General features: G+C 33.7%; 1 protein-coding gene across 4 annotated transcripts; it reads right to left on the bottom strand.

Moving 5' to 3' along the window:
• Positions 1-483: 483 nt before the first annotated feature.
• On the bottom strand, positions 484-24360 carry LOC116773673 (homeobox protein orthopedia-like). Of its 4 annotated transcripts, none has more exons than XM_061528876.1 (8): positions 23820-24360; positions 20329-20445; positions 19859-19967; positions 19589-19706; positions 3466-3631; positions 2790-2921; positions 1823-1939; positions 484-1452 (listed from the first exon to the last, which is right to left on the bottom strand). In XM_061528876.1, the coding sequence occupies exons 1-8, from the start codon at positions 23848-23850 to the stop codon at positions 1313-1315; spliced, it is 930 nt and encodes a 309-aa protein (XP_061384860.1). In that variant the 5' UTR covers positions 23851-24360; the 3' UTR covers positions 484-1312. The 4 variants fall into 4 exon arrangements, with proteins under 4 accessions (XP_061384860.1, XP_061384861.1, XP_032522063.1 ...); XM_061528877.1 differs by having other exon boundaries at positions 20329-20442; positions 23820-24359; XM_032666172.2 differs by having other exon boundaries at positions 484-1449; positions 23820-24357.
• Positions 24361-25088: the final 728 nt, after the last annotated feature.

The raw sequence follows: 25088 nt of genomic DNA on the forward strand, positions 1-25088 counted from the left end.
TTTAATTTTTTTTCATACAACATTAACATTCACTCAGTCATTTACAAAAAATCATAGTTTCTGTTGAAGCGTACGCCAGCGAAGCTTTGAAATAAAACATCAAATGTCTATTGAAGTAAACGTAACGCGGTCCGAGGAGATTCAAGGTTTACCAAACGTTTTTATTGCTTTGGTTACAAATAAAGAGTAGAGGCTCCAAAGTCACGTAACATACGTCACTAACGTCATTAACAAAAAAATAACCGTTTAAAAATTTACAATACATTTAAAATATCGGACGGCTCGACAAACATAAATAGGTTTTATTAAAACTTCGGAGCCCTAAAGAAATAGGAACTCTCAACCACTAGCTATGGCTCCCGCACTCGGATTCGTCTATTAAATACTTATAAAAGATACACGAACAGCTTATAATACAAACATGAGGATAAAAAGACGCCGAAAACATAGTCTGTTGTCTGAGTCTCTGTTTAGAGTTATGAGTATTCCATGACATTAATGTAAAATAAATCAATAATGGACTCATCGCATCACTCTGAGATGACATCTAGTAAGAAGCGTCTGGACATAACGTTGTAATACTCGTGTCTATGTTCAGTGTTCACTATGCTATGGAATGTCTTATCGACCGCTCGCCGCCCGCCGCTCGCCGCCCGCCGCCCGCCGCACGCCAGCAGCCCTCTAGGTATGTTTTTTGAATCTATCGTTACTTATAATAAATAGCTTATTTTAATCTACACCTAACATTATTATTGTACGAACGCGTATACATGTATTTTCAAATACAGCTCACAATTTACATCATTATTTATTAATAATATATCCTCGAAAGTACGAAGAGAGAAACAGCTCAAATGTATGTCTCAGTTTTTAAGATGAATCTCTGAGTTCATTCCAATTAGTGTCTTGTGTCATCGACTTAAGATCTTATTTCCTATTTCGCATAACGTTTAGATATACATTCAAAGAAATCAACAGGTGTGTTGTTAAAATTACGAGAATGATGACAATTTACTGAAGCTATGACAATCGCTTGACCTTATAAAGTGTATTCTGTGGCCTGTCGGGATCGGAAAATATATGACAATGTGTATTTATGAAACAAAAACCACGTTGGAAGCTCGTCAGCTGAAGACGACTTAAATTAAATACAATAATCTTAAATTACAAAAACATTACAAATCATTTCATTCAAATTATCATAATTATCTAGATAAGGAAGAATACATAGGATTTTTGGATATTGTTACATTAGAAGAGGTTTTAAGGGAAATTAAATCGAGGTGAAGTTTATATATTTGAGGTGAGTGGTTCAGTAGACGGGGCTGTGCGCGTCGTAGTTGAGTTGTAAGTACGGCGGTATAGCGGCCGAGAGCTCGGAGGCTCGTCGTCGGAGCGCCGCGATGCTGTGACCGCGCCACACTTCCTCCTCACCGCACTCAGCGCCACCTGCTTATGAGACATATCATTGAAATATTTTCAATCAACTAAGCTATATACTATAATAATAATGACTCATGCAGTGAGCGTGTTCATGGGAAGGAAAAGATAAAATGTCTTTTGTAAATGTCACATGTATACGAGAGGTAGATCCGAAAGCCTTTCTTTTATTTCTCATCAAAATTTCATTTCAGACTTCAAGCTTGAAGAAAACAAATGTGTTTTGCGTTAGAGATCTGTCGGTCCGTATTGAAACAAACTTAATGCAGTTAAACTGTTTTATATGGTTCTCGTTATACTATTCATAGTCACTGTTATAATAATATGATGAAGTCAAAGAGTGGTAATTATGGATTTCCATATATATATAATGATCTATAACCGTTGGTGGGTGATCCGTTGTTGGGTCCACAATGACCCCCGTGTGGTGGGGTCGGCGTCGCGGACCCCTCCAGCTGCTGTCCGCTGATGTTGTTACAATAAGACATCATCGTATCACCTGGTAATAAAGCACGATATTATCACCTGGAGGAAAGCGGGCAACAAGTCTCTAGCCTGGGCAAATTAAGTTTATGTAGTTAAGACAAAAAATGTTGAGAGAGTTGGATAGTTTGAACTACGACTCGGTAAGTGTCTTCAGTCAGGTTATCAAGTAACTGCCTAAGTGGTATTTGTGGATTTCTGTTAGTGCAACCATACTGAATGCTCTGTGTATTTTTCAGAGTAAATGATTATTTTTTTATCGATTCTTGAATACCGCTTGGTATGGTTGGTATTTTTTTGTAATTTTTTTGTTGGGGGACCATACAGAGGAGCGAGGATGACTGGTTCACCTACCAGAACATCTAGAGACAGTGAAGGATATGCCAACAATATTACGAAGTCACTATCTAAGAATATTCATCAAAGAGACAGAACGTATTTAAGGTATACATATAAAAATTGTTTGTATAACAAGAAGAATAAAATCGTAAATAGATTTTTCATACTTGAAATAATACTACGCTTTTTTATTTAAAAGATGATTGAAAATTAAGAAAATAACTTGTCAAAATAAATTTAAATGAATGATATTTGATAGTTTAAGAATATTTTTTTGAGATGAGAAAGTTCAAATATATTGAGATATATTATTATTATTTACTAATGTAATCTTTCTTGCTTTACTTCACTGAAGAACGGAATGTCAAATAATAATAATTACACTTTGCAGATTGATACTGAATATGATTGGAAAATAATAACTCACTGCGAGTCGAAAGCAACTTTCCTAAACCCTTTTTATTCTGTTTATGTTATCGTTACGATGGCAGCTATATTAATAATGAATTTTGGATGTTAAATCTCACCGAGAGTGTTCAGCGGATAGTGTGACTGATAAGGCTGTGAAGCCACCGAGCTGATGGGCAGGGCGGGGTTCAGCTCGGACAGCTGGCCGAAGCCGCCCATCGCCACCCCGCCTTGAGACAGCTGGCCCAAACCTGTCAACACACGAACACACATCAAACTATTCAGTGACGTTTGGATCAAGATTACTTTGTTGATTAGTGGGGCTCGGTGACGACTTGGGCCTGTAACGTAGCCTCGAAATGATCATGAACTCCTGTGACGCTAGGCTACGTGAAACATGTATGCATTAAAAAAATATCAAAACACGTAGGAATTACTTTTTACACATGTATGATAATTTAATTAAAACGAATATTTTCGCATGTACTACGACTTTTTTATTATTTTAAACTACGCACTCCCGACGTTTCGGCTAAATCATTTTCCTCATCTCAAAGTAACCGACACGTCGGGAGAATGTAGATAAAAATAATTATAAACGCGCACTAAATCCAAAAAATATTAGTTTTATTAAAATGAAAACTCGCTAAGGTCTTATATACCATTACGTATGAGAGTGTTATGTTTTGAACTCGTCCGATTACGTAATCAATTCTTTCTACGATCTGGTCCAGACTTGACCCTTCGACCTTAATAGTAGTAAAATTTTTAATGGAATTATCTTGCGAGTGTTACCTGCGGGCATAGACCAAGGCCTATCAGCGAACACCCCGGGACTGCAAACATCACCAGCTCCGAAGGGCGGCAGACCGTGAGATGGCAGGAGCGCTCCCGGGGACCGAAACACATTAGTGCTCTTCTTACGTTTCTTCCATTTGGCTCGACGGTTTTGAAACCAGACCTACAATATACGAAACTTGTACTGATATCTGATCAACAAAATTAAATAGTCTCATGTATTCAGAATGAAAAACATGTAATATTACATCAGTCCAATTACGACCGACAGTGTAAAAACACAATCGCCTAACTGGCTGAGGGTCTGAATTTCGTCATTAAAGAATTCACAGGAACGATTCCGGCACGTGTCATCAATTTTCATGATACATTAAATACTTCATGATTGGTGTTAACGTATTGTATAATCTGCTACGAAGGAGCACCTCACTGGCATCAGCTCTGTGCCCTCCCCCGGAGCCGGTCTACACGAGCAAACGATGGTTATAATTAAATACGAGTCGCCACGCAAACAAAGCTCACGCGTTACTGAGCGCGCCGAGTCTAGACCGTCTTCAAGTAAACTGAACCCTTATTAAGATGATGTTAAGATTCTTTGATTTAATTTCCGAACAATATCTTGCGAGACGTTAATATGTCTAACATTGAAACAATACTATGAGGGATGCGGTTTTTACTTTACACGAACAGTTGTAACGTGTGCTTCATAAAACATTGCTATTAATTTTGCAATAAAAACTTGTATTCTAAATCTCTGTGAACTCTCGGCTCGTTGAGGACTCATACGTTTAGGATACGTTACTATAATAAAACATGTTTTATTTTAGTGAGAACTATTTTAATGGTTTAATGTAAAAAATATATTTTTTTAATGGGTATTTTATAAAAATACGAAACAAATGGGTATAAAAACTAAACAGTGTACGACAATCGCATTAAAAATGGACGCAGCGGGGAGTCGGAGGGAGTGTAGGGGAAAGGGAAGATGGGGGAGGCGGGGGTGGGAGGGGGAGTGGTGGCTGGTCTCATTTAGCGAGTGTCAGAGGCATCCTCTATTATTTATGGTTCACTTTTATTCCTTGTCTACGCGAGGATTTTATTTTATATATTAATTTTTTTCAGTCACACCTCTGTTTAAATTGTTCAGCGCACAGTTTGTAGTGTAATCGAGCTACTGTATCAGACCATATTACAAGTTAATTTATTTATAATGTTTCAATTTAATTTTGTTAGAGCAACAATCTTTATTCCTGTATTATAACTCCGCGAGTGTTATATCGGCTCAGGAGTGATCGTTTATCGTGAAAGAGTTCACCTTTCTCATACATTAATCTTGTTAAATCTCTGTCCCGGGGGAGGTTTATCCGGGAATCAATAAGAGATGACGGCCGATCTTCTGTAATCCTGAATCATTTGTCACGGTCAATGCTAGCAGCTTTTGATTTAGACTATTGAAATATTATATTCTCCTTCATTCTTGGTAGTTATATTCCATGAGAGATGTTTATGTTTAAGGAAGAAATATAAAAATAATTTATAAACATTGAAAGACTTTGTTAATTTACATTAAATACAATACATATTTTGTTTTTAAATCACTGCTTTACGTCGGTGATAAAGTAAAAAATATTATATATATCTTTCATATTCACAGTAAACATTATAAATTAAAAGTTTTAATATGCAATAATAAATGATTTTTACTTGTCAACTTGTATTATACATATATTATATTATCTATAGTAATCATTAAAGTCTTTCTGTTCGTGACGGCGCAGTAACGTTCACTTCTATGCTCAAACTTGTCTCGTTAGGTCGGAGGCGATCTCTTTAACGATACTTTGAATTTTCCATTTCCCACCTTCATAATACCGTTAATACATTTAAGAGCTGAATTTACATAGATATTTGTTTAAATTAATTATAAAGACGTGGAGACGCTCTCCGCGTTCATTGGATAAGTGTAACAATGTTTATCATGCGATTTAAGATTTTATATAAATAAAATAAAAATGATTCCCTCGGGCGGACAGTAATACTTTAATTAATTACATATATATTTGATTTTATATAAATAATATCCAAATATCTTAAAATCAGAGTACAATGAGTGAGGGTGTAAGTCTTCCTGAAATAAACAATTTTTATTTTTGTCACTCGTCTGCCGGAAGAAAGCTTTTATGTGAGATACTTTAAAATCCATTGAAATTAGGCACAGTTCGTTTTAAATATTATTTTACATTTTTCTAATGGTAACACGAAACTACGAGGTTTTATTCACCGATGAACAAAATTATAATATTTTAGCAGCGAACGGAAGGTTTAATGAGATTGTGGCAAAATAATATTGGAAAAATAACACTTTTATGCTTCCAGTAGTCGAGCTGAGCACATGTAAAATATAAAGTTGTATTAATTGAAATAGCAAAGAATCCTTTGTCCACAGAATGGCGTTAGTTAGCGACCTCCGAAAAGAAACCTTTTAAAAAGTTGCAGTAACTTTGACTCCACACGACATGTGTCTACGTATCTGCTTGTATATGTATCTATGTATCAGCGTGTATGTATGTATGTATCGATCCATTAACGCGTGTCGTCATAGCTCGTGACGGTAGGTTTAGCGCCGCTCGTTCGTGAATGTTCGTGTTTGTTCGTCGTGCAGGTTAGAGCTACGGTATAAGTTATGAGAGGCAGCGATTAATTATATTGTTATATATACACATTGGTTAAGTAAAGATATTTTGTAAGAAATTATCATTTATTCGTTACTATGTATGTAAAACAAGTAATTTAAATAAATCGAGTGCGTTATCCATAAAAATTATTTAAATAATTAAAAAGTGCCTTAAACACTGTTATTGTACTTTTAAAATATTTGGAAAAGTAAATATATACAGAAGAAGCCGCTGCGTGTATGTTTATAATTATTAATGTCTTAATGTTTGAACAACTCGGTCATGACGTTAGAATTACAGGTTGTATTAAGGATGTGGAATCCGTAACCAGTTCAGTAGCATAAAGATTTGTAAAAGAAAATCAAAAGAATTAAGGCGACTGCCACGTACTGATGTGTTCTGGTTTTATAAGTCACATGTATTAACAATCTATAACACTCACTCATATGTTCCATGTATGCTATTTAACCTTAAAACATAATTTATCAATATTACTTTTTTGAACAGAATAACGGTATAAAAAATGTAACATTTATTATAAGAATAGATATAACATTAACAGGAACCAACAATAAATACATTCAATTGAGACTATAATCCTCTCATACTACTAGTATTTTTATATTATTTAACATTTTTTCCCACGGTTTGGTAACTTTGCAATTAACGTGAACCCGTGTTCTGTCCGTACAGACGATATGAGAGTGTGACAGTTTTTAATAAATAGTAGTATACCCGAAAAACTAAATTTAGTTTGTAATAGGAACAAATTAGTTGTAATCCTTTTGAAACCGCTACCTCTTATGACTGGCACCACCAGCTGCCGTCACGTAAATGAGAGAAGCAAACAAGAAGCTCACGGTAGCTAAGTGTTACCACCACTACTGCTGGAACTCATCGTTGGTACCACTTACTGTTTGTATTTAAAATTTATATAAAAACATATATATAAGAAACATATTCGTTTATTATAGAACATTGAAGCAATGATGTACTGTTCTAAGGAATGACAAAGAATAAAATTGGCGCTTTTAATCCCTTCTATTAATGTTAGACATGAGATTTAAGTTTTTGTAGATTAACTAGGAATGATACCTAACGAAAAAAACGAAACGAACGAACGAAATAGTTTAAATAAAATGGATGCGTTTTTATAATAACGACTCAGGACTGTAACTTGTCTGTTTAATATAAAAAATAGATCATGAGTATTAAGTTAATCTTTATTTAGATACGTGATTACTATTTACTATATACAAATTATAGCAAGAAAATTTTTCAATTGCTGATTTTTCTCTATGTACAGCTAGTTTTAAAATGATTCCAAATATCAAATCTTTATACAAAGTTACGTCAAAGAACGGTATTTTAATGAAGAGAATGCCGTCATGAAATGTTTTCGATACAACTCCACATTAATATAAGCCAGCGGTATATATTAAACAGAACCGCCTTATTTAACACAATATATGTGCTGTACATGGGACTCGCTCGATACATAAACGCGCAAGCGTACTCTGACTTTAGTGATGTCGTACTTTATATCGATACTTTCGTATAATATAATATCGACATGACTGAAGTCACGTTAAAAAAACATCTTATATTTACTGAACGCATTTCATAATCTGAAATCAGGTTTATTTAACCCTTTTCCTTATCAATAAATTCTTCATTCATTATTTCAACAGCATAAATTGTATTAAAATAAATAGTTGTAACAAGAATATTTACTACAACTTACAAATCATTAAGAACATATAGGTCTGTATAATGATTATAACTTTTAAAAGATCAAGTCGATAAAACATTTTAAGCATTTCATCGACTCATTATCGATACGTTCAAACCCTAACAGTAGCATAGTTTCCGGTCTACTGAAGACCTACGCATTCCTCGCTCGAAAACAGAACACAGTTACAATTAAGTGTTATACATGAACTCATATAATATATAACGTTTATATGTTATACTGGAACAAGTACACACACACGACTGATACTGTATGTAGGTGGATATTAGAAGAGCAAATTAAGTTACGACGATGAGTTACTATGAAGTATGAGTAATTAACGTACCTACTATAGAAATATCATTTCAGTCATAGTTATAAGACATTTTTAACGAAATATTTTTAATATAAATATATTATGAAAAAGACAAAGAGATTCAGGAAATTTTGTTAATAGTTGTATGAACTTATTTTTTTTTTACATATCTTTGGTATATTCAATATATATTAAGTCCGGGAAATTCACTTTTCGTATGATACCGAATTGTTAAATATTCTTAAATAAATTATAACAAATAGAATATAAATACAGAAATTTCAATTAAAGGCCGACTCAAGTTTTAATAACGAAAGCCGGTTCCATGGAATTGTTTGTTAAAATTTACATTCTAAATGAAACCGAGACAGTCGAGAGAACGAAGAACAAAAGATAGGACGATAATAATACAGTTATGATATTAATAGCGGAATAGAAAACAATATTATTTAGGAATAATGAATAATTTTCGAGAGTATTCATTAAAATAAAACCAATATTTACGTTTTTTTTAATCTCAATAAAAAAACTTCACCTCGCCTGGCCGTGATCACGGCTGCTGCAAACTGCGAAGCAACCGAAACCACGGCAGTATGTAGTTTAAAATAATAAAAAAAAAACGTGTTGGTTATCCGCAGTGCTCGGTTTTATTAATAAAGAATAATTATATGTAAATTATAAGTATATATATATATATACATATGTATATTGTATGTCCTGAGAGATACTTTAATATAACAGCTAACTGTATTCAATCTGTATATACAATGTCTTTGTGATATTTAGTATAACACAAGTACCGACTCGTGTGTAACTTTTAGACTGAATATGTTCCTAGCTCTTAACCTTATATTATAGTGGTTATTGCATTTAATTTATTTAAACAAAAAAATATTTCATTCACAGTTGTTCTACATTTTGCGAACTAAAAAGCTTTTATAACGCATGAAACAGCCTTCTTTTAAAGCCTCACCTGTTAAAATTGTTCCACTAAAATGTTGTTTTAAGACTTGTTACTCTGATAATTGAATGTGTAACAGTGTAGGTGTCAAAAGCCTCCGACAGCGACTCTCTATTGGTCTGTGCTCTGTACACGTCTATAATAATAACGCGAGGGTTACACGGAAACCTTTTTTTTTTTTGGTTCCGTATACAGTAAGCTTCCTTCAAACTATACATTTAAACGTTAAACGCGTCAGCTCACCGAGTCCTCACAAATGTCGTAATCGCTGAATAATATAATATTAACGCTGAAACAACATCAATAATACATTTTTTTGTTTTCCAGTGAAAAACTTATCAATATTTTTTCTTCACCGACAACACCTCACATAGCGTATACACATATACATATACATATATACCATATATACACCTCGTATAGCGACGCCACTGACTCGTGTAAATTTACCACATGTAGGTATGTACATATGTGCTCTCTAATACATACGTTATATGTAATTGTAATTCTAACAAGTCGGCTGGCTAAGCTACACTCGACTCCTCATCATTCTCATTTTATTCATAATAAATTTAATTTTAAATATTTTTCATCCAAAAAATTTCTTTAAAAGTTTTATTTAAATGTCTATAAACTATAATAATCACTTTCAGCGGTGTTTCATAAAACCACAGTATGTTTTTAATGTCTACATCAACTATAAGGACATTGCGTGCAGTACTTCTGACCAAAAACATTCAATTTATTTACTATTCATAATATATAACCAGTAATACACATAGAAAGTTAAAGTGTTAAATTATATTACAAGAAAATTATCTTCATATTTTCTGCGCAAGCTCGTCACCGAACACAACAAATTTAAAACGTCACATATAACAAACATTACATGCATTTGGAATCAGGAAACATTGAAAATCTACTTTGATGTTTATGAAGTATATTTAAAATTACTGTTTTAAACCAAAATCCACATTAGTAATAATGTCCAATAAACAGTATCAGCATAAAATATCCTTGCACAATGAGAGTAATCTTTCTGTTTTCTAATGGGATGGTAGAGGTGAGTTGACTTCACTACTAGCTGAGCTCGCAATCGTGTTAATTCAATATTTTATGGTATCTTATAGCCCGTCTTAATACTTTTGGATACCTGAATATCTTTTGTGTCGTCATAATTAATCTTTGTGTTCTCAAAATACCCGTCTACATCATACATATCTATTATCTGCTAATAAAAGTTAACTCGTAAAAACGTCAAAGTCACCCACCACAGACGCGCCACATAATAATAATAGATAACATTTAACAAGTGAACTGTGGTTTTGTTAAATTTCTTGGTTTAAGGGATCGAAGCCGAATTTTTACTTTGAAATTATAATATAATTGCAGAATGGGAAAAATAAAGAAAAACTAAACAAGAAAAATTTTGTCTTGTTGGATATCTATCCATCAGAGCTTTTAATTTAAATCTAGGTTCCAAAATACGAAACGAAATGCAGTGTCTGACTGACAAAATAGATCCAAAATAAATAGCATAACATTAATTTAAACACAATATTTACACTAATGAGTGAGGCTACTACACGGCCAGCTGATGGAAGCCAAAGGCGACGTTCTATGGTCATGGTTGCTTTGTCCAGCGCCAGTCACTTTACCCCAACTCTACGACTGGTTGCCGTGCAACATAGGATAGATAGGTCAGAAATTTAAGGTAAAGGTTTTTACTGTGAAATCTCAACACTGATTTATAAATAATTTAAAAAAGATAACTCTGTTATATTCATAATAAATATATATAATTAATTTTGTTACTTGCAATGTCGTTCACGCGCTTTGGGTCAGGTAAATCTCAAGTCTCTGTGATACAATCTACAAACTCATATACAATCTCTTAATCTCGTAACTCGATTAAGAGATTCATGTTTGCCAATATAGTCATTAAAAGACACTTAATCCAGAGGGAGATTTTAAAATTTCATTTTTTTTTTATATAACAAGAAATCCCAAACCTTGTTCCGTCTCTTCCTTAAGAGAACGTTACTAGTCATAATCATGATTTTTCCAAACACTAAAAGGATGAAAAATAAATTAAAATCATTAAATATTCCATTGTAGTACAGGTATCCAACATGTATTTAATTCGTATTTTTTACGTTATGGCGAGCTAACAAACGCCCGATGTATATAATATGAACATTGCTATTCAATAAAAGGCATTGTGTTGTATCAAACATCGTGACGTGTACACAGAAACAGAATTAAAAGTCTCCTGGGAGGACTCAGTCACCGGTCCACACTCCTCGCTGTACACGATAGTGCCGACGCTAAGATGAAATCCGTGTTCCTCTAGCTTTGTGTGTGCAACGATTTTTGTAAATTCGAGGGTGATGCACCTTTCATGCTTCTATATTTTGGTTCTCATTTTATATATGTATATATATCTTATGTATGTATGTATATTCGTGCAACATTCGTACCGTATTCGTTTTTATTAAAGGAATAACTTCTACTTAATTTAATTCCAGTTAATTTGAGTCACTGCCCAGTAATCTGTGGAACGTGCCAAATATGAGGTATATTTAAATGAAACGCCCCCGACAGAAACACAATTACGATCCAATATAGTGAAACTGTATGATGTTGCTGAACAGTCGGGGTCCTGGGGGTCCTGGGGGTCCTGCGGGGTCGCGTGGGGTGTCGTCTTTACACGGCTGTTCTATAAACAATTTATTCATTATAAAACACGACACAACCCTCGCATCGTATCTTCCCCAATATTGACTTTTAAATCTGAGGGGTGCTAGTTATTATTAAGGGATTAGACGGTCAATTAGTTTTTATAAGGCCGCGGCGATGCCATGAATATTTACGTTTATTTCATTATCGCATAAACAGGTTCACCTACACATTAACGTTAATACATCACATACGCAGCACGCGGTAGAGATGCCTCTGCTGCATCGATCTTCTCAAATCGATATCGCTGTGCCAAGGCGATGGCAGTCTTAAATAATGATACGTCCACATTACTAATGGCACCTCTCAGCTTCAAAATTAAAGCAGGAAGACTAATGGTCAGCACCACCTGGGAATATACTGACCCCAAAATTAGTTGGTGATCCGCAATCCGATTTTATTGCAAACGGCGACAAATAATGGTAAATCAAGTGTAATCCAGGGGGTGCCGTGGCGTTGAGGATAGAGAAGTCAGGTCAGGTTTTATGAACAGAACATTTTATATAAACCTTTTATTATATTTGAATTTTTAGGGGTTTCTATGAAATAAAGTAATGTCTTTATAATTAAGATTAGTCATTACAAGCTCGAGTTGAACTCTGGCGAAATATTCTTGATTGTTATTATAATATATCAATGAGTGCAGCCAAGCTTTTATCTCTCTATCTCTATCTCTGAATAATATGTGTAATTTAATATTAAATAAGATTCGTGATTGTTTAATTTCTTCGTATATTTTTTATTATAAGTCCATGATTGTTGTATCTCAGTCATGATATGATACAGTCATAGGGATGTGTTATTCCTTGTATTAGTTAGCTGCCCTCATCACCTGTCGATCGATATTGGGCGCGGTGTCCAGCTGTCCAGGTGATGTGTTGGTGTAATTTGATTTAACCCCAAGTAATATGATTTATATCTTTTAGTCATATCTGCGTATTATATTAGATTCATATTTTACAACGTGAATATATTATGACTAATTTTTTATTGCCTGGACAATGTGATGTTTAACTCTGTAGAATATATACATACATATAATGTGTACATACATTATAACCAATATAGTAAATAGTGATAATATGCCTGAAACAATGACTGTTTTTGACCAAAAAATTTTAAGTTTTAAAAATACAAAACGTACTGTTAAATCTTCCTGAACTATTATTATAATTAGTGAGTCACAATGCGATAGTTAGCTACCTATAGAGCATTATTGCGTATTATATTAAAATTACAAGCAGAGCACGCGTTGACCGCGGAACATAACTTATTGGTCTAATAAATCTTGATACACCATCCCAGAGCGCTAATGCTCCCTAATGCTAGGGGCTTCTGTGCTCGTGGAATTTGCATTCACTGTGTTATAGATAAAAATAAATAAACACACTACAGCTACTTCATCAAAATATACATCGAGTATAGAATGGAGCGAAATATATTATATTATATTATACTGTATCAGAGATATGTATGAAAGTCCATTTAAATGTCTATTAAACAATTAAAACGGCAACGAAAAAAGAATCGAATCGAATTAATAATGAGGTAGAAACATTTCCCATGTAGCCTGAATAGTCGATGAGAGCGTTTATCGATGTCGATACAGACGTGACACAACACTACGGCGGTATATCTTTTTAATAATGGAAGGATTTGGTAAACAAAGTGCAAATAAGGGCTGGGGTCGCTTGACGGTTTTTATTTGACGCCGGCCGTACAGTTGTGAATTTAAAATGAGCCAGCGTTTGAGTTCTGTTGGAGTCAAATGGAAATAGTTTGGGAATTCGGAACTCGTGTCAGGCTTGACGGCTTCCTTACATGGTCATTACGTTATTCACTTCGCTAGATAAAAGGCCGTAACGTCTATTTGTAAATTTATTTCAAGTATAATGAGATCTAAGATTTTCGCGAGTATTCATTTAAATAAAACTAGTATTATTCGGATTTACTACGCGGATTTTATTATTTAAAAACTACATACGTGAATTTAAAAACTACATACAAACCGTGATCACGGTTGCTGCAAAGTAACCGAAACGTCGGGATTATGTAGTTTTTAAATAATAAAATCCGCGTAGTAAATCCGAATAATACTAGTTTTATTTATATTTCAAGTATAGTATAAAATACTTTTTTCATGCAATAATATTGGAACATTTAGACAAAATAATTTAAATTCATGTATATATATGTTGAATATATTAGATAGAATTTACAATTATCGCTTAAAGACGCTAATAAAACATTGATATTTGTTTATCTGATGTAAATAATATTCCTAAATATAGTTTATTTAAGGCATTTCCACAATCATCTCAGTGAACACATCAAATAACGTAGGATTAGTGGACAGCCTTCATGTAACCCACTCCTTACTTTAAACTCTTACAAGTTTAGAAAGAAAATGAATTAAACATTTTTAATGACACTACAGTCCTTCTGTTTTATAAAAGGAAAAGGATAATGTCTTTTTATTTAATAAATTTTCCAGTGTACTTTTCTTCAACTTATTCTTAAAAGCTTATTCACAGACTAGTGTTGTGATGTTTTAATAAGTCAAATGTACCATGACACAGAGCTATAAGAAGTGACCCGACTATCATTAATGGATATGTCTGTCTGTTTGTATTTAATACGGAAAGATTTTATATGATATAGAATATGTTATATAACAGATAATAAGTATCAGATTGTAACATGGAAGTAATATGCCGGACTTATCAAATTCAAAATCTGTTCGTGTCGATAAATTATTACATTTTAATTTAATAACTAAAAATTATTATTTTAAACTTAAAAAATGTACCTATTGATGTTGTATAATTTTAAATTACTTAATTTAAAGTCATAACAATTAAAATCAATAAATTATTTTCTTTTAAATGTAAAAAATAAAAGTAGAAATTTTGATAAAGGTGTGATATGGTGTTAACTAAATTTGTATGGCGAATAAAGACAGGAAGGGATGAACATGAAATACATATATATGAATACATGTTACAACATGTTACTTCTATATATTAAAGTAATAACATAGATCCCAGTATACATTTATCATGAAACGGAAGAAAATACAAAAGTTAATAATATATATATGTTGTATCAAATAATTATTTGGTATCTATATAACATTTTGTTTATAAATCGGTTTTCAGAGTTCGTGTTTAAAAAAAATATATAAAAGAATTTTTATATTCGACCGAGACCATAAAAGAGGGTTGGCCGTTGATACTTTAATATCATCGATAAAAGATGAAGTCGACAAAGTTTTATCGATAATATTACTGTACCCCCTATTATAATACCATTCACTTACATGTCACTGTCTTTTATATGGTTTTTCTTAGGACTTGTTAAAGCCTTATATTAAGAATATAATTTAGTAATGTTATTATCAAAGTTATAATAAAATTAAAACAGCAATACTTGTCTTTAAATTTTTTTAAATCCTTTCCAAAATTGTCTTTTTTTCGGTGATGGGTTTCGGTCATTATCTCTGTAGTGTAATGTAGTTCTCGTATAATTAATTGTCCCTTTCATATTTGTGATAAAAACTTTCTATATTTATTACAATAATTGTATATTTTAAGTAATTAAGGTGATTGCAGTGTATAAAAATGTTCATCGAAATGTTTGCGAACATAAAAGTTCGTATCAAAATGAGTGTGAATCCAGTAAACTATGTTTCTTAACTGACGGACGAACACACACCGTGTTATAGTGTTATATATTATATATAAAGATTTTAAAAGCTTTATATTTCAAACGACGGCGGCCAAACTAAGAACGGACTATTTACTTTCAGTATGTATGTTTGTTTTTTAACATGTTTGTGAACTCTTCACTGGAACACGAAATACCTACTACATGGATATACCAGGAACAACATAACGGGAAGAACATTATAAGAGATCATATTTAAATACAACTAAGCTTTCAGTATACACCGCGTTTTTTATTATTTTCTATGTACGTAATTCCGGCGTTGGATCACGGACACACGAGATGAAAGTTACGCTTAGTTCCATTTAAATCAGTACACGCGAAAATCTTAGCTTTAATGAGAGGTATTATTATTTGTTTGATATAATTAATTAATAGCATATAATTTCTAAGATTTTTTTTTATAAATAATTCTAATATTTTTGGACTTACTACGCGTTTTTTTTATTATTTTAAACTAATTATAATTCCGACGTTTCGGTTACTATGCAGTTTGCAGCAACCGTGATCACGGCCAAACGAGATGAAAATGTCTAAAAAAAACGCGTAGTAGACCCGTAAATATTAGTTTTATTTTAATGAATTAGCGAAATTCTAAGATGTTATTTTTTTTTTTCATTTAAATTAAATGGTTTTAAACAGTTCTCAACAAAGAGAAGTAAAATGACCCATCCGAAAACAAAACAAGTAACTAAATATAATTAAAAGTCGGAGGACAACGCTATATCATATAGTATGTATGTATGTATATGTTGTATAGAATATCCAAGTAATGTATTTTAATAAGGAACCAATATAAAAATAGTTTTTATGTAAAACTAAACCAATCAATACATGTTATAAAACAAACTCCCTCGCCGAGTCTGTGTGTCTGTCTGTTCGCGATAAACAAAAAACTACTGCACCGCTTATGAACCAGTTACCACCTCGCGATAGCGTGGTCCTCGAGGAAGGTTTTGGAATATAATTTTCTAAGTTTTTATATATACTTGCTATATATAAAATGTAATTAACTTTAGCGTAATTAAGGGGAGAGTCTTCGTCATCTGAGTCAACGAAATCTTCAATCAAATCTGTCAAGCAGGTGACATCTCACTTGAAAGTTGACTTACAAATGAAAATGTTCCGAAGACTCCAACCCGCGGAATAATAAAATGTTCATAGCCTTTATTAATATTAGAAGAATGCTCTGCGAGTGTTGTAGTCAAAGAACCTCCGACTACCGCCAGCGATATTTATATTTTCAACAAAAGTAACATTACGCTAAAATAACCTTTTATCTCCGGACGAAAAAAACAACGAATGGTAATGCAAATACAACACGGTCCTTAAAAAGTAGCTACAAAGGCTCGCTATAAAAATAAAAAATAAAAACTTGACAAGAATTTCACGGTTAGGCGCGAACAAGTCGCCGTGTGGATGGAGTTAGCAACGACTCGGATGGTAGACTCGGAGGTTCATTACATTAATATATACTATATACATATATAAAAAAACCGTATGAATAAACCCTCACATTAACATATAATCAATACATAATGACACGGGAAGGTGCATCAAAGTAAATACTAAGGAAAATATTGACAAATTACAACTCGATTTCGATCATGTTGATGAATTATACGACATATTGTTTTATTATCATAACCAATAACGTATCATGTCCCGTGATTCTCTTCAGGGTTTTTTCCCATGGCCAGGGAACCCTGGGCCCATTGGATCATATTCTTGTGTGGTAAGACATCTCACAATCGGCTACTGTCTGTGAGATCTTAATTATTCCACGTGAATCGTCTGTTCTTGTATGTTTTATTGTACTCCGATGTTACTCACGCCGGGATTACTCGGTACTGTTACGTCATGGTGATGACGTCACCGTTACAATACGTTTTGAATGTAATAAAGATGGAACGAATGTTTATTTAAATGATTTAATAGGTTAACGTTGTTTGATATATTCTATCCTACAACACGCACTCGTTACATTTCATACAAAAAATCCGTTTAGCTAAATATAATACTTATTAATGGGTAGTTAGTGCTACTTTTCTTTAAAACATTTACTTTTAAATATTTTTTATTTAGCATCAAATTTGCTTAAAAATTAATATGGAATTTGATACAATCATAAATCAGAGTAAGATAAAGCAGGTGACGCCGAAGAAAACGTATAGTTATCTTAAATACATCTCGTCCAATTAAAACTTTAAAGGTAAAAATGTGCCAGATATCATTGAACAAACTATGTGTTATACAACTTACAATTAATATAAATATGAAAGTGCATACACGATATAGGGGCTAGTATTAATGTATTTGCAAGCATAGTGTTTGCCTGTCCGTATTAGCTGAACAAATACGAGCACACATTCAATAAGCCCTGGATTCTGAGTATTCACACACCGCCTTTTCACACTGTATCAGACTCAGATGTTTTATTTTTCTTCTGCTAGAAATAACACGTTGATCGTGATTACTAAAGAAATTCCTCAGAAAGTTTTACCTCAACGTTAAAAATAGAAAAAATTAATGTATAGTGTGAGTTTAGCGATATCTTCAAGGCCCATCGAACGGTGACACATCTTATATCAATAAACCTCGAGACTGAGGAGCGACAATTAATATTAATGACTAAATGATGCATGAATACTGAACAGAAGTATTACGGTAGCCAGCAGACGCGATCGATCAACATCGACTGTTAGCACGTAACACACTTTAACGATCACGTGGTAACTTACACCTATAACAAATCATTTAATACACACTGACACGACGGATAGAGAGCAAACAGCTTGATCTGGGTGCTTAGTCCGAGTTAACAACGTCACTACACACGAAGCGTTCTCCGTCTCTCATTCTGTAAGCGACGTTAATGCTGTAATCACAACATTTGTGAATGAAAAATAATCAACGCTATGTAATATGCCGTTGTAAACTTGGATTTAGAACACGGAAAGCTTCTAGAATACTAAAGAATCGACTATTAAAAATACGTAATACGTTTAATAAAAAAATAATTTAACATACCAGTTATCTGTTCTAACATAGAAATAAAACGCTCAAATTCTATGACTATAACTGTAATCGCATCGAAATAATTAATATTTCGTATCAAATTATAATTTTTTTAAATGAAAATCTTCAAACTGTTTCTTTTGATATGGAAAATGATAAGTGAGTGTTATCACCGCCAACTCTGTAGTTGACAGCAGGTCGCTACCGTGTGTGACGCGCTAACGAAACACAAATAGTAGTGGGCTCGCGACACAAATGAAGACTAATTCCTAACGTAAAGTGAAGTTTATATAGAACTAAATGCTTCTACAAAGTCACTATTAGCAGACTGCAGTCCATCATAGGAGACGAACGACCATCGTTATGAGAAATACGATGTGGGCTTAACAGTTAACGTGCCGGTAGGAGATATTTTGCATTATTTGAAGACGTTAATGATATAATTGTCTTGTTTATATCGCAGTATTACGAGTAAAATATATTATGGAGGAGATACAAGTTTCATTATCAAGAGATACATTAATCAAAAATGTTGATATCATTACAACCGCAGCTTTTTACACTCCATAAAAGTTACGTCCGGAGTGAAGCGATCCACACCGACGATCTTCCACTCGCAGAGTGTTTCGACACGTAGAGTCCACATAAAATCTGTTTGTACGTGGACCGAAGGTCGCTCCAGGTAGAAGGCCTCGTGAAATGTATCAATGTAGTGCAACTTTTGTACGCGACGTGCGAAGAGGGAGGCGCGCAAGGTGCCGTTCTGGGTTCACCGTTTATTTTTGTTTTTCATCGGTGTCGATGGGAACATTTAGCGGATGTCAGATATAACGGTCGAAGGTGTGTTTACAATCGATGCAGTTTAAGAAAACTGACCCGCTGGATGTTTGATACACGTGTGTATAATAGATCTAATGTAACATTATAAACTTTTCATATACTCTCCCACTGACCTGTACTCTACTCTCCGTCAGTCCGATGCGCATGGCTATCTCCTCCCTCATGAATATATCTGGGTAATGAGTTTTAGTGAAGCATCGCTCCAACTCATTTAGCTGCGCCGGTGTAAACCTGAATACAATAACACTGTCTTAAGTTATTTAAATATTAACAATTATTTCAATTAAATAACAAAGCTAGCAAACTTTCGGCATCACACATTTTTTTTTAATGTTTTAGAACACCTTATTCTATTAATGATTCTTGTATAAGGTGAGGTGTACCTCGTTCTGTGTCTCTTCTGTTTCGCTGGCTTGTCGCTGTCTGACGTTGACGAGGACATGCTGACGGGTACCGTGGCCATATGGCCGCTGTGCTGCTGATGGATACCACCTGGAAAATAACACCCTCTCAGATCTAGAACAGTAATCATGGACTACAATTTTTCCCGAGAACTATACGACAATGGTTAAGTATTAGTCAAAAGTTAATATACCAAATATTTTTATAATTATTGACATGATTACTTATGTCTATCATCCTGCCTAATGGTAAGTGGAAATTAATTTATATCGTAAACGTACTATCCAGGTAAAGCCTATTCAATATTGCTATGAAGCTTAACTATAATACTATAACAATAGCACTCGTCAAAACACTGTTTTTTTTATTGTTGAGTTTTACACACCCTATATAATACCCATACTTATAGTAAGCTGTCTATTTGATCGAGTGTTCGTCTGTATGCGTGTACCTTGTAAATGGTCAGCTCGTATAGAGTGTGCGAGGAGCCTCGCCCCTGGTGCATGATGTCTCTCCAGGCTCGGCTTCAAATCGAGCTTGCTCTCTGAGCACTGCTCTTTGTGACCTGCTGATTGACGTCATTTTAAATAAAACTATGTTTTTCGCATTTTTTTATTATATGTACTACGTTTTACTCGATTTCTCGTTTACTTTCCAGCAGCTATAATCTCGGTTGGACGAGAGGAAAGTGTCTGACATTCAGTGTAAATGTCAACTCGCAAAAGTGTGTGCTATATTTGTGACATCACCTTACTATTTAATATTATAAACGAGCTTCACTGTCAAGTAACCAATGTAATATTTAAGTAAGCAATTTTTTTAACATAGTGGGTAATGTAAGATTAATATAAACTTATTCAGAGCCACGTTGTTGTAATAAATTATGTACAATCATTATCTGTTAAATCATTCTCAATTACAATTCATACTAAGATTTCTGTATATGCTATAGTAATTCTAATAGAATATTATTTTGTATATTTTTAAACACAGTTTATACAGTAAACTCAGCACCGTTTTATGTTTAACTACTAAATGATAATTTAGTTTTCATAAAACCATTGTTGAAACAAAATAGATTTGATGGATATGTTCAATCTTCATATATTTTATAAATATATTGTTTGTGATCCTTAATGTGTTGAAGTTAATAACGTCTGAACGGTAATATCGCTCTTATTTAAGTGAAACATATTTTTTCTTTATTTTATTTAATAAAAACTCTTGTAATTTTTAATTCTTCATTATAAAAATACGTCAATATGTTAACAATCTAAATATTAAATTATTTGTAGGTAATATATTTTTGCCGACAATTCATTTAGTTTAAAAAAGACAATTAGTTTTTAGCAACGTAACGTGACAGATGTTTTTTTCAGAAATAAGGAATATTTTAATAAATATGTTAGTTATATTAATTACATTTTATAATATAAATAATTTAAGTTTTACTTATAATAGAAAACAATAAATAATTAAACATAGTAAATTGGGACGAAACTTTTTATCATTGCGTGGATGGCCTCTACCTACCGCGGGTCAAACGCTCACCTCCAACATCTAATCTCCTTTCTCTACCTAACCAAATTTGAAACGAGCCTACTAGGAGCGCCTTCGAAGCACGTTCCAAGAATGAACTGATGTTAGTTCTGGACAACCCCAAGTATTTTTGGCTTGTAAAGAGAATTCTACTTCTACGGCTTACAAATTTTAACTAACCTATTCTTAGTGAGCTTGATGACATGGTCTTTGGAAATGTTAGCTTCTCAAGGAACCGTGAGCTCTACTAACACAATGCGCTTTAAAATTTGCAAATATAACTATATTTCTGGTCTGGACGCCGACGCACAAATATCCTCTGGGATTTCATATTGTTTCTTATACGTATCCACCATTAAAATCCAATCTGGAACCCCTAATGATAGAGTAGGGCTTGACTTTTGATTTTACAACCCTAACGCCTTCTCGCACAAAACCTACTGATCGCTCGTTTGCGGTTAGTTCTTTTTGCTGTCTGGCTATTGAAAGACTAACCGCTTCACGTATGATTTCTAGAAACCTATCGTGACGATGCGAGTATTGACCGCTATCCATTGTACCCTACATCCCACCAGCAAATGCTTTTCAGTTTCAACTGCCTCCCGCATATACAGCAAGATTTTTCGGTACCAAAGGTACTGAAAAATCTAGCAAATAAGTAATTTAGCAAGGTGGAGTAAAGACTCCACCTTGCTAAATTACTCTGATATGAGAGAGTCATTTGGAACGTATTGGGATAAAATAGCTGCAGTGCTGGCGACCAATCATAAATTAAGGTGCGCCTTTTTAGTGCCAACGGGAAGCGATCATCTCCCATGTGTTACCACTCGATCTGCGTTTCTAAAGTTGCATTACGTGGATCTTATATTTAGCATTCTCGTCATGCCGAAGATCCGTATCCTTGGCCTTCCTACTTGATCCTAACCCTACTCTATTACTTTGTGCGCCTATCATAAACTGTCTATGGAATTGAATTCTTGACTCTATCTCTGTAGCTTTCCCAATATGATTGTATTGTTTAAATAATTTAGTGACAAGAGATCACTCGGTTTTTAACCTTAATTTGAATTAAAATTATAATATTATTATGAAATATTAACATGAGTAACACAGGTTCCGATTGAAATGTATTATAATATATATATATGTAAATGTTTCGTTTTGAAGACTTGACCATTGAGTTTTAACATTTTAAAATAAAGACAAAAATTTGGCTGAAATATTAATTGATAAAATATAATCAAAAATACGAATTGATTTTAAATTAATACTAAATAAAGTTAGGTATCCATGATGAAGGTTGAATGTGTATGTACCTATTAGATTTTCACCAAAAACAGCCGTTAAAAATATAAACAAATATTTCAAAGAGAGCCGACAACAAACATTACAGTCCCGGGATAAAGGGATTACTCCGGGATCGTAAAGCGGGGTTAATAGAAACGAATCCCGTAAAATGGGAACTGTTCCAATCACCGGGATATTGCCTCTTTATAAGATGTTTACTTTTATATATCCATAAAAGTAAATGTTACTGTGTGACTTTACTTAAACATACTTAAGTTATATTATATTGTCAGTTTGTTCGTACACTTCTCTCTTCTTTTTTTATATCTTTTAAGATGATATGAATTTTCGTTTCTCTTTTATGATAAAAGATATAAATATCTACCGGGAGAAAAAAATATTTGCGCTTCGAGACATAACGGACACGGTTCACATTATTCGTTTATGTTTTGTCTTGAAATATTATTTAAGAATATAGTAAATGGAACATGACGGAACTAAACAAGGTGTCAATGGTGGGCAGTTCACTGGTAACATACACACATACTGGAAGGTTAATTATTTTATATATATAAAGCTTGTTTGACAGTAATTAGTTATCAGTTACATCGGTACTGTGTACTCATATAATGAACACGTAAGTAATATACATATGTATGTTTGTGTTAATCAGATTTTTTTTTTTCAAAAAGCTCAAAACTTAATTTTCTTAATTTCAATAAATAGACATTTTAAGTTCCATCATAATTGGTTCATGATTAAAACTATTCCGTGTGAATGAACTATGTAAGTACCTACCTTTAGATCTACTAGATATTTTAATTTCTTAACCTGACCGACGAACTACATATATTTCATAATGTTTAAAAATCAATGAAGCTTTCTGTTATTATAATATTATTATAAATAATAAGAATATTTTATTATAATAAATGCTCTTACTTTGTGTAGCTTATGAATTTCTATTGAAACTATACACATGTTCATTTGCTTAAATATCTCTTAAACTCGGATTTGAAAATCTTCTAATAGGAAAAGATTATATATACATCGTTATAATGTCTTTGTATGGTTAGTGTTAATGTTATGTGTATTATATACAAGTCACATACTGACCTCCTAGAGCCGTAGTGAGGTTGTTAAGCATGGCCTCAAAAGGCCAACCCTGGCCACCCCCTATACCGCCGTCATGCCTTCACTGCCTCACAAACAAACAGACACCAAAACCCACTCGAATCTACAATTCTTAGAACTCTCCGTTTAGACCATACGTCATAATTTTTTCCTTCTAAATCCGTCGCAACACTCGCGGTCACAAAATCTCAAAATCTTATTTGTAACCCGTCTCGATATAAAACAGTTATCGCTTCATTAAACCCCAATTAGTTTTAATTACGTCTCGGCTCAATTTATTTGCGCGATTAATTTTTATTATAAAATTATTACAAGCCGTTTAGTATCAATTTGAACAAATCTATGTTTCGATCGTCGCGCCCTCGAACTGATCGCTTAATGGGAACTGCCCGGCGACTGTTCCCACAGACGGAGTCGGCACGGTCGCGAGATACGCCCGGCGCAGACACACACACGCCGGCCGTCTCCCTCGCACGCAGCATACAGCCCCCGCGCCCGGCGCCGCTCGACTCGCCTCGCTAATGGATGTTAACGTTTTGTTAACGCTCGTTCCCAACAAACGAATAATCTATTATTTCATTCGTGCTCGTATTATTGATATGAGACTTCCGACTCCATGCAATATTAACCGTACAAACGTCACTCCGTCTCTGTCTCTCTTATGTAGAGTCGGCTCCGTGAGGTTGTCTCTGTCTCGTTCCGTCACCAGTTCGCGCGGCAGTGGAGAGCCTGCCTCCGACGCGGACCAATAGGCGCAGAGGCGCTCGTCGGGCGGGCGAGTACGGCCTGGAGATATTGATATATAATGTGTATAGGTTCAGGGCGTTTCTTTTGTAATGGAAAAAACAAATAGAGCCTAGCTCTATACATATATATAGCGTCGGTCGAGGGCTGCGTGAGGCCTGAGTGGCTTTTCTTGTTTCTGATTTCGGCCGTCGTTGAATAAGGAATGCGTTTGATTTAATTTTTTTTATTTCCTTTTTTTTATAATATTCTGTCCGAACCTTCGCATTATTATTTTTTCTCTTGTTATTCTATCTCCGTGTTAGGTAAACCTCTATATATTGTTTTTCTTGGTGTTGAATTGTTTTAATTATAATTGATTTCATAACTGAACATTTCAGAGAGTAATCTGAGAAGCACACCTCGTCTAGTCCCAGCCCCCCCCCTCTCCCCCTCTCTGTATAAATTTAATTACTCGTACATTTAAAACAAACGTACTTTTTATATAAACACATTCACTGGGAGGTT

This window comes from Danaus plexippus, assembly GCF_018135715.1.
Source record: "Danaus plexippus chromosome 22 unlocalized genomic scaffold, MEX_DaPlex mxdp_33, whole genome shotgun sequence".
Taxonomy (NCBI): Eukaryota; Metazoa; Arthropoda; class Insecta; order Lepidoptera; family Nymphalidae; genus Danaus; species Danaus plexippus.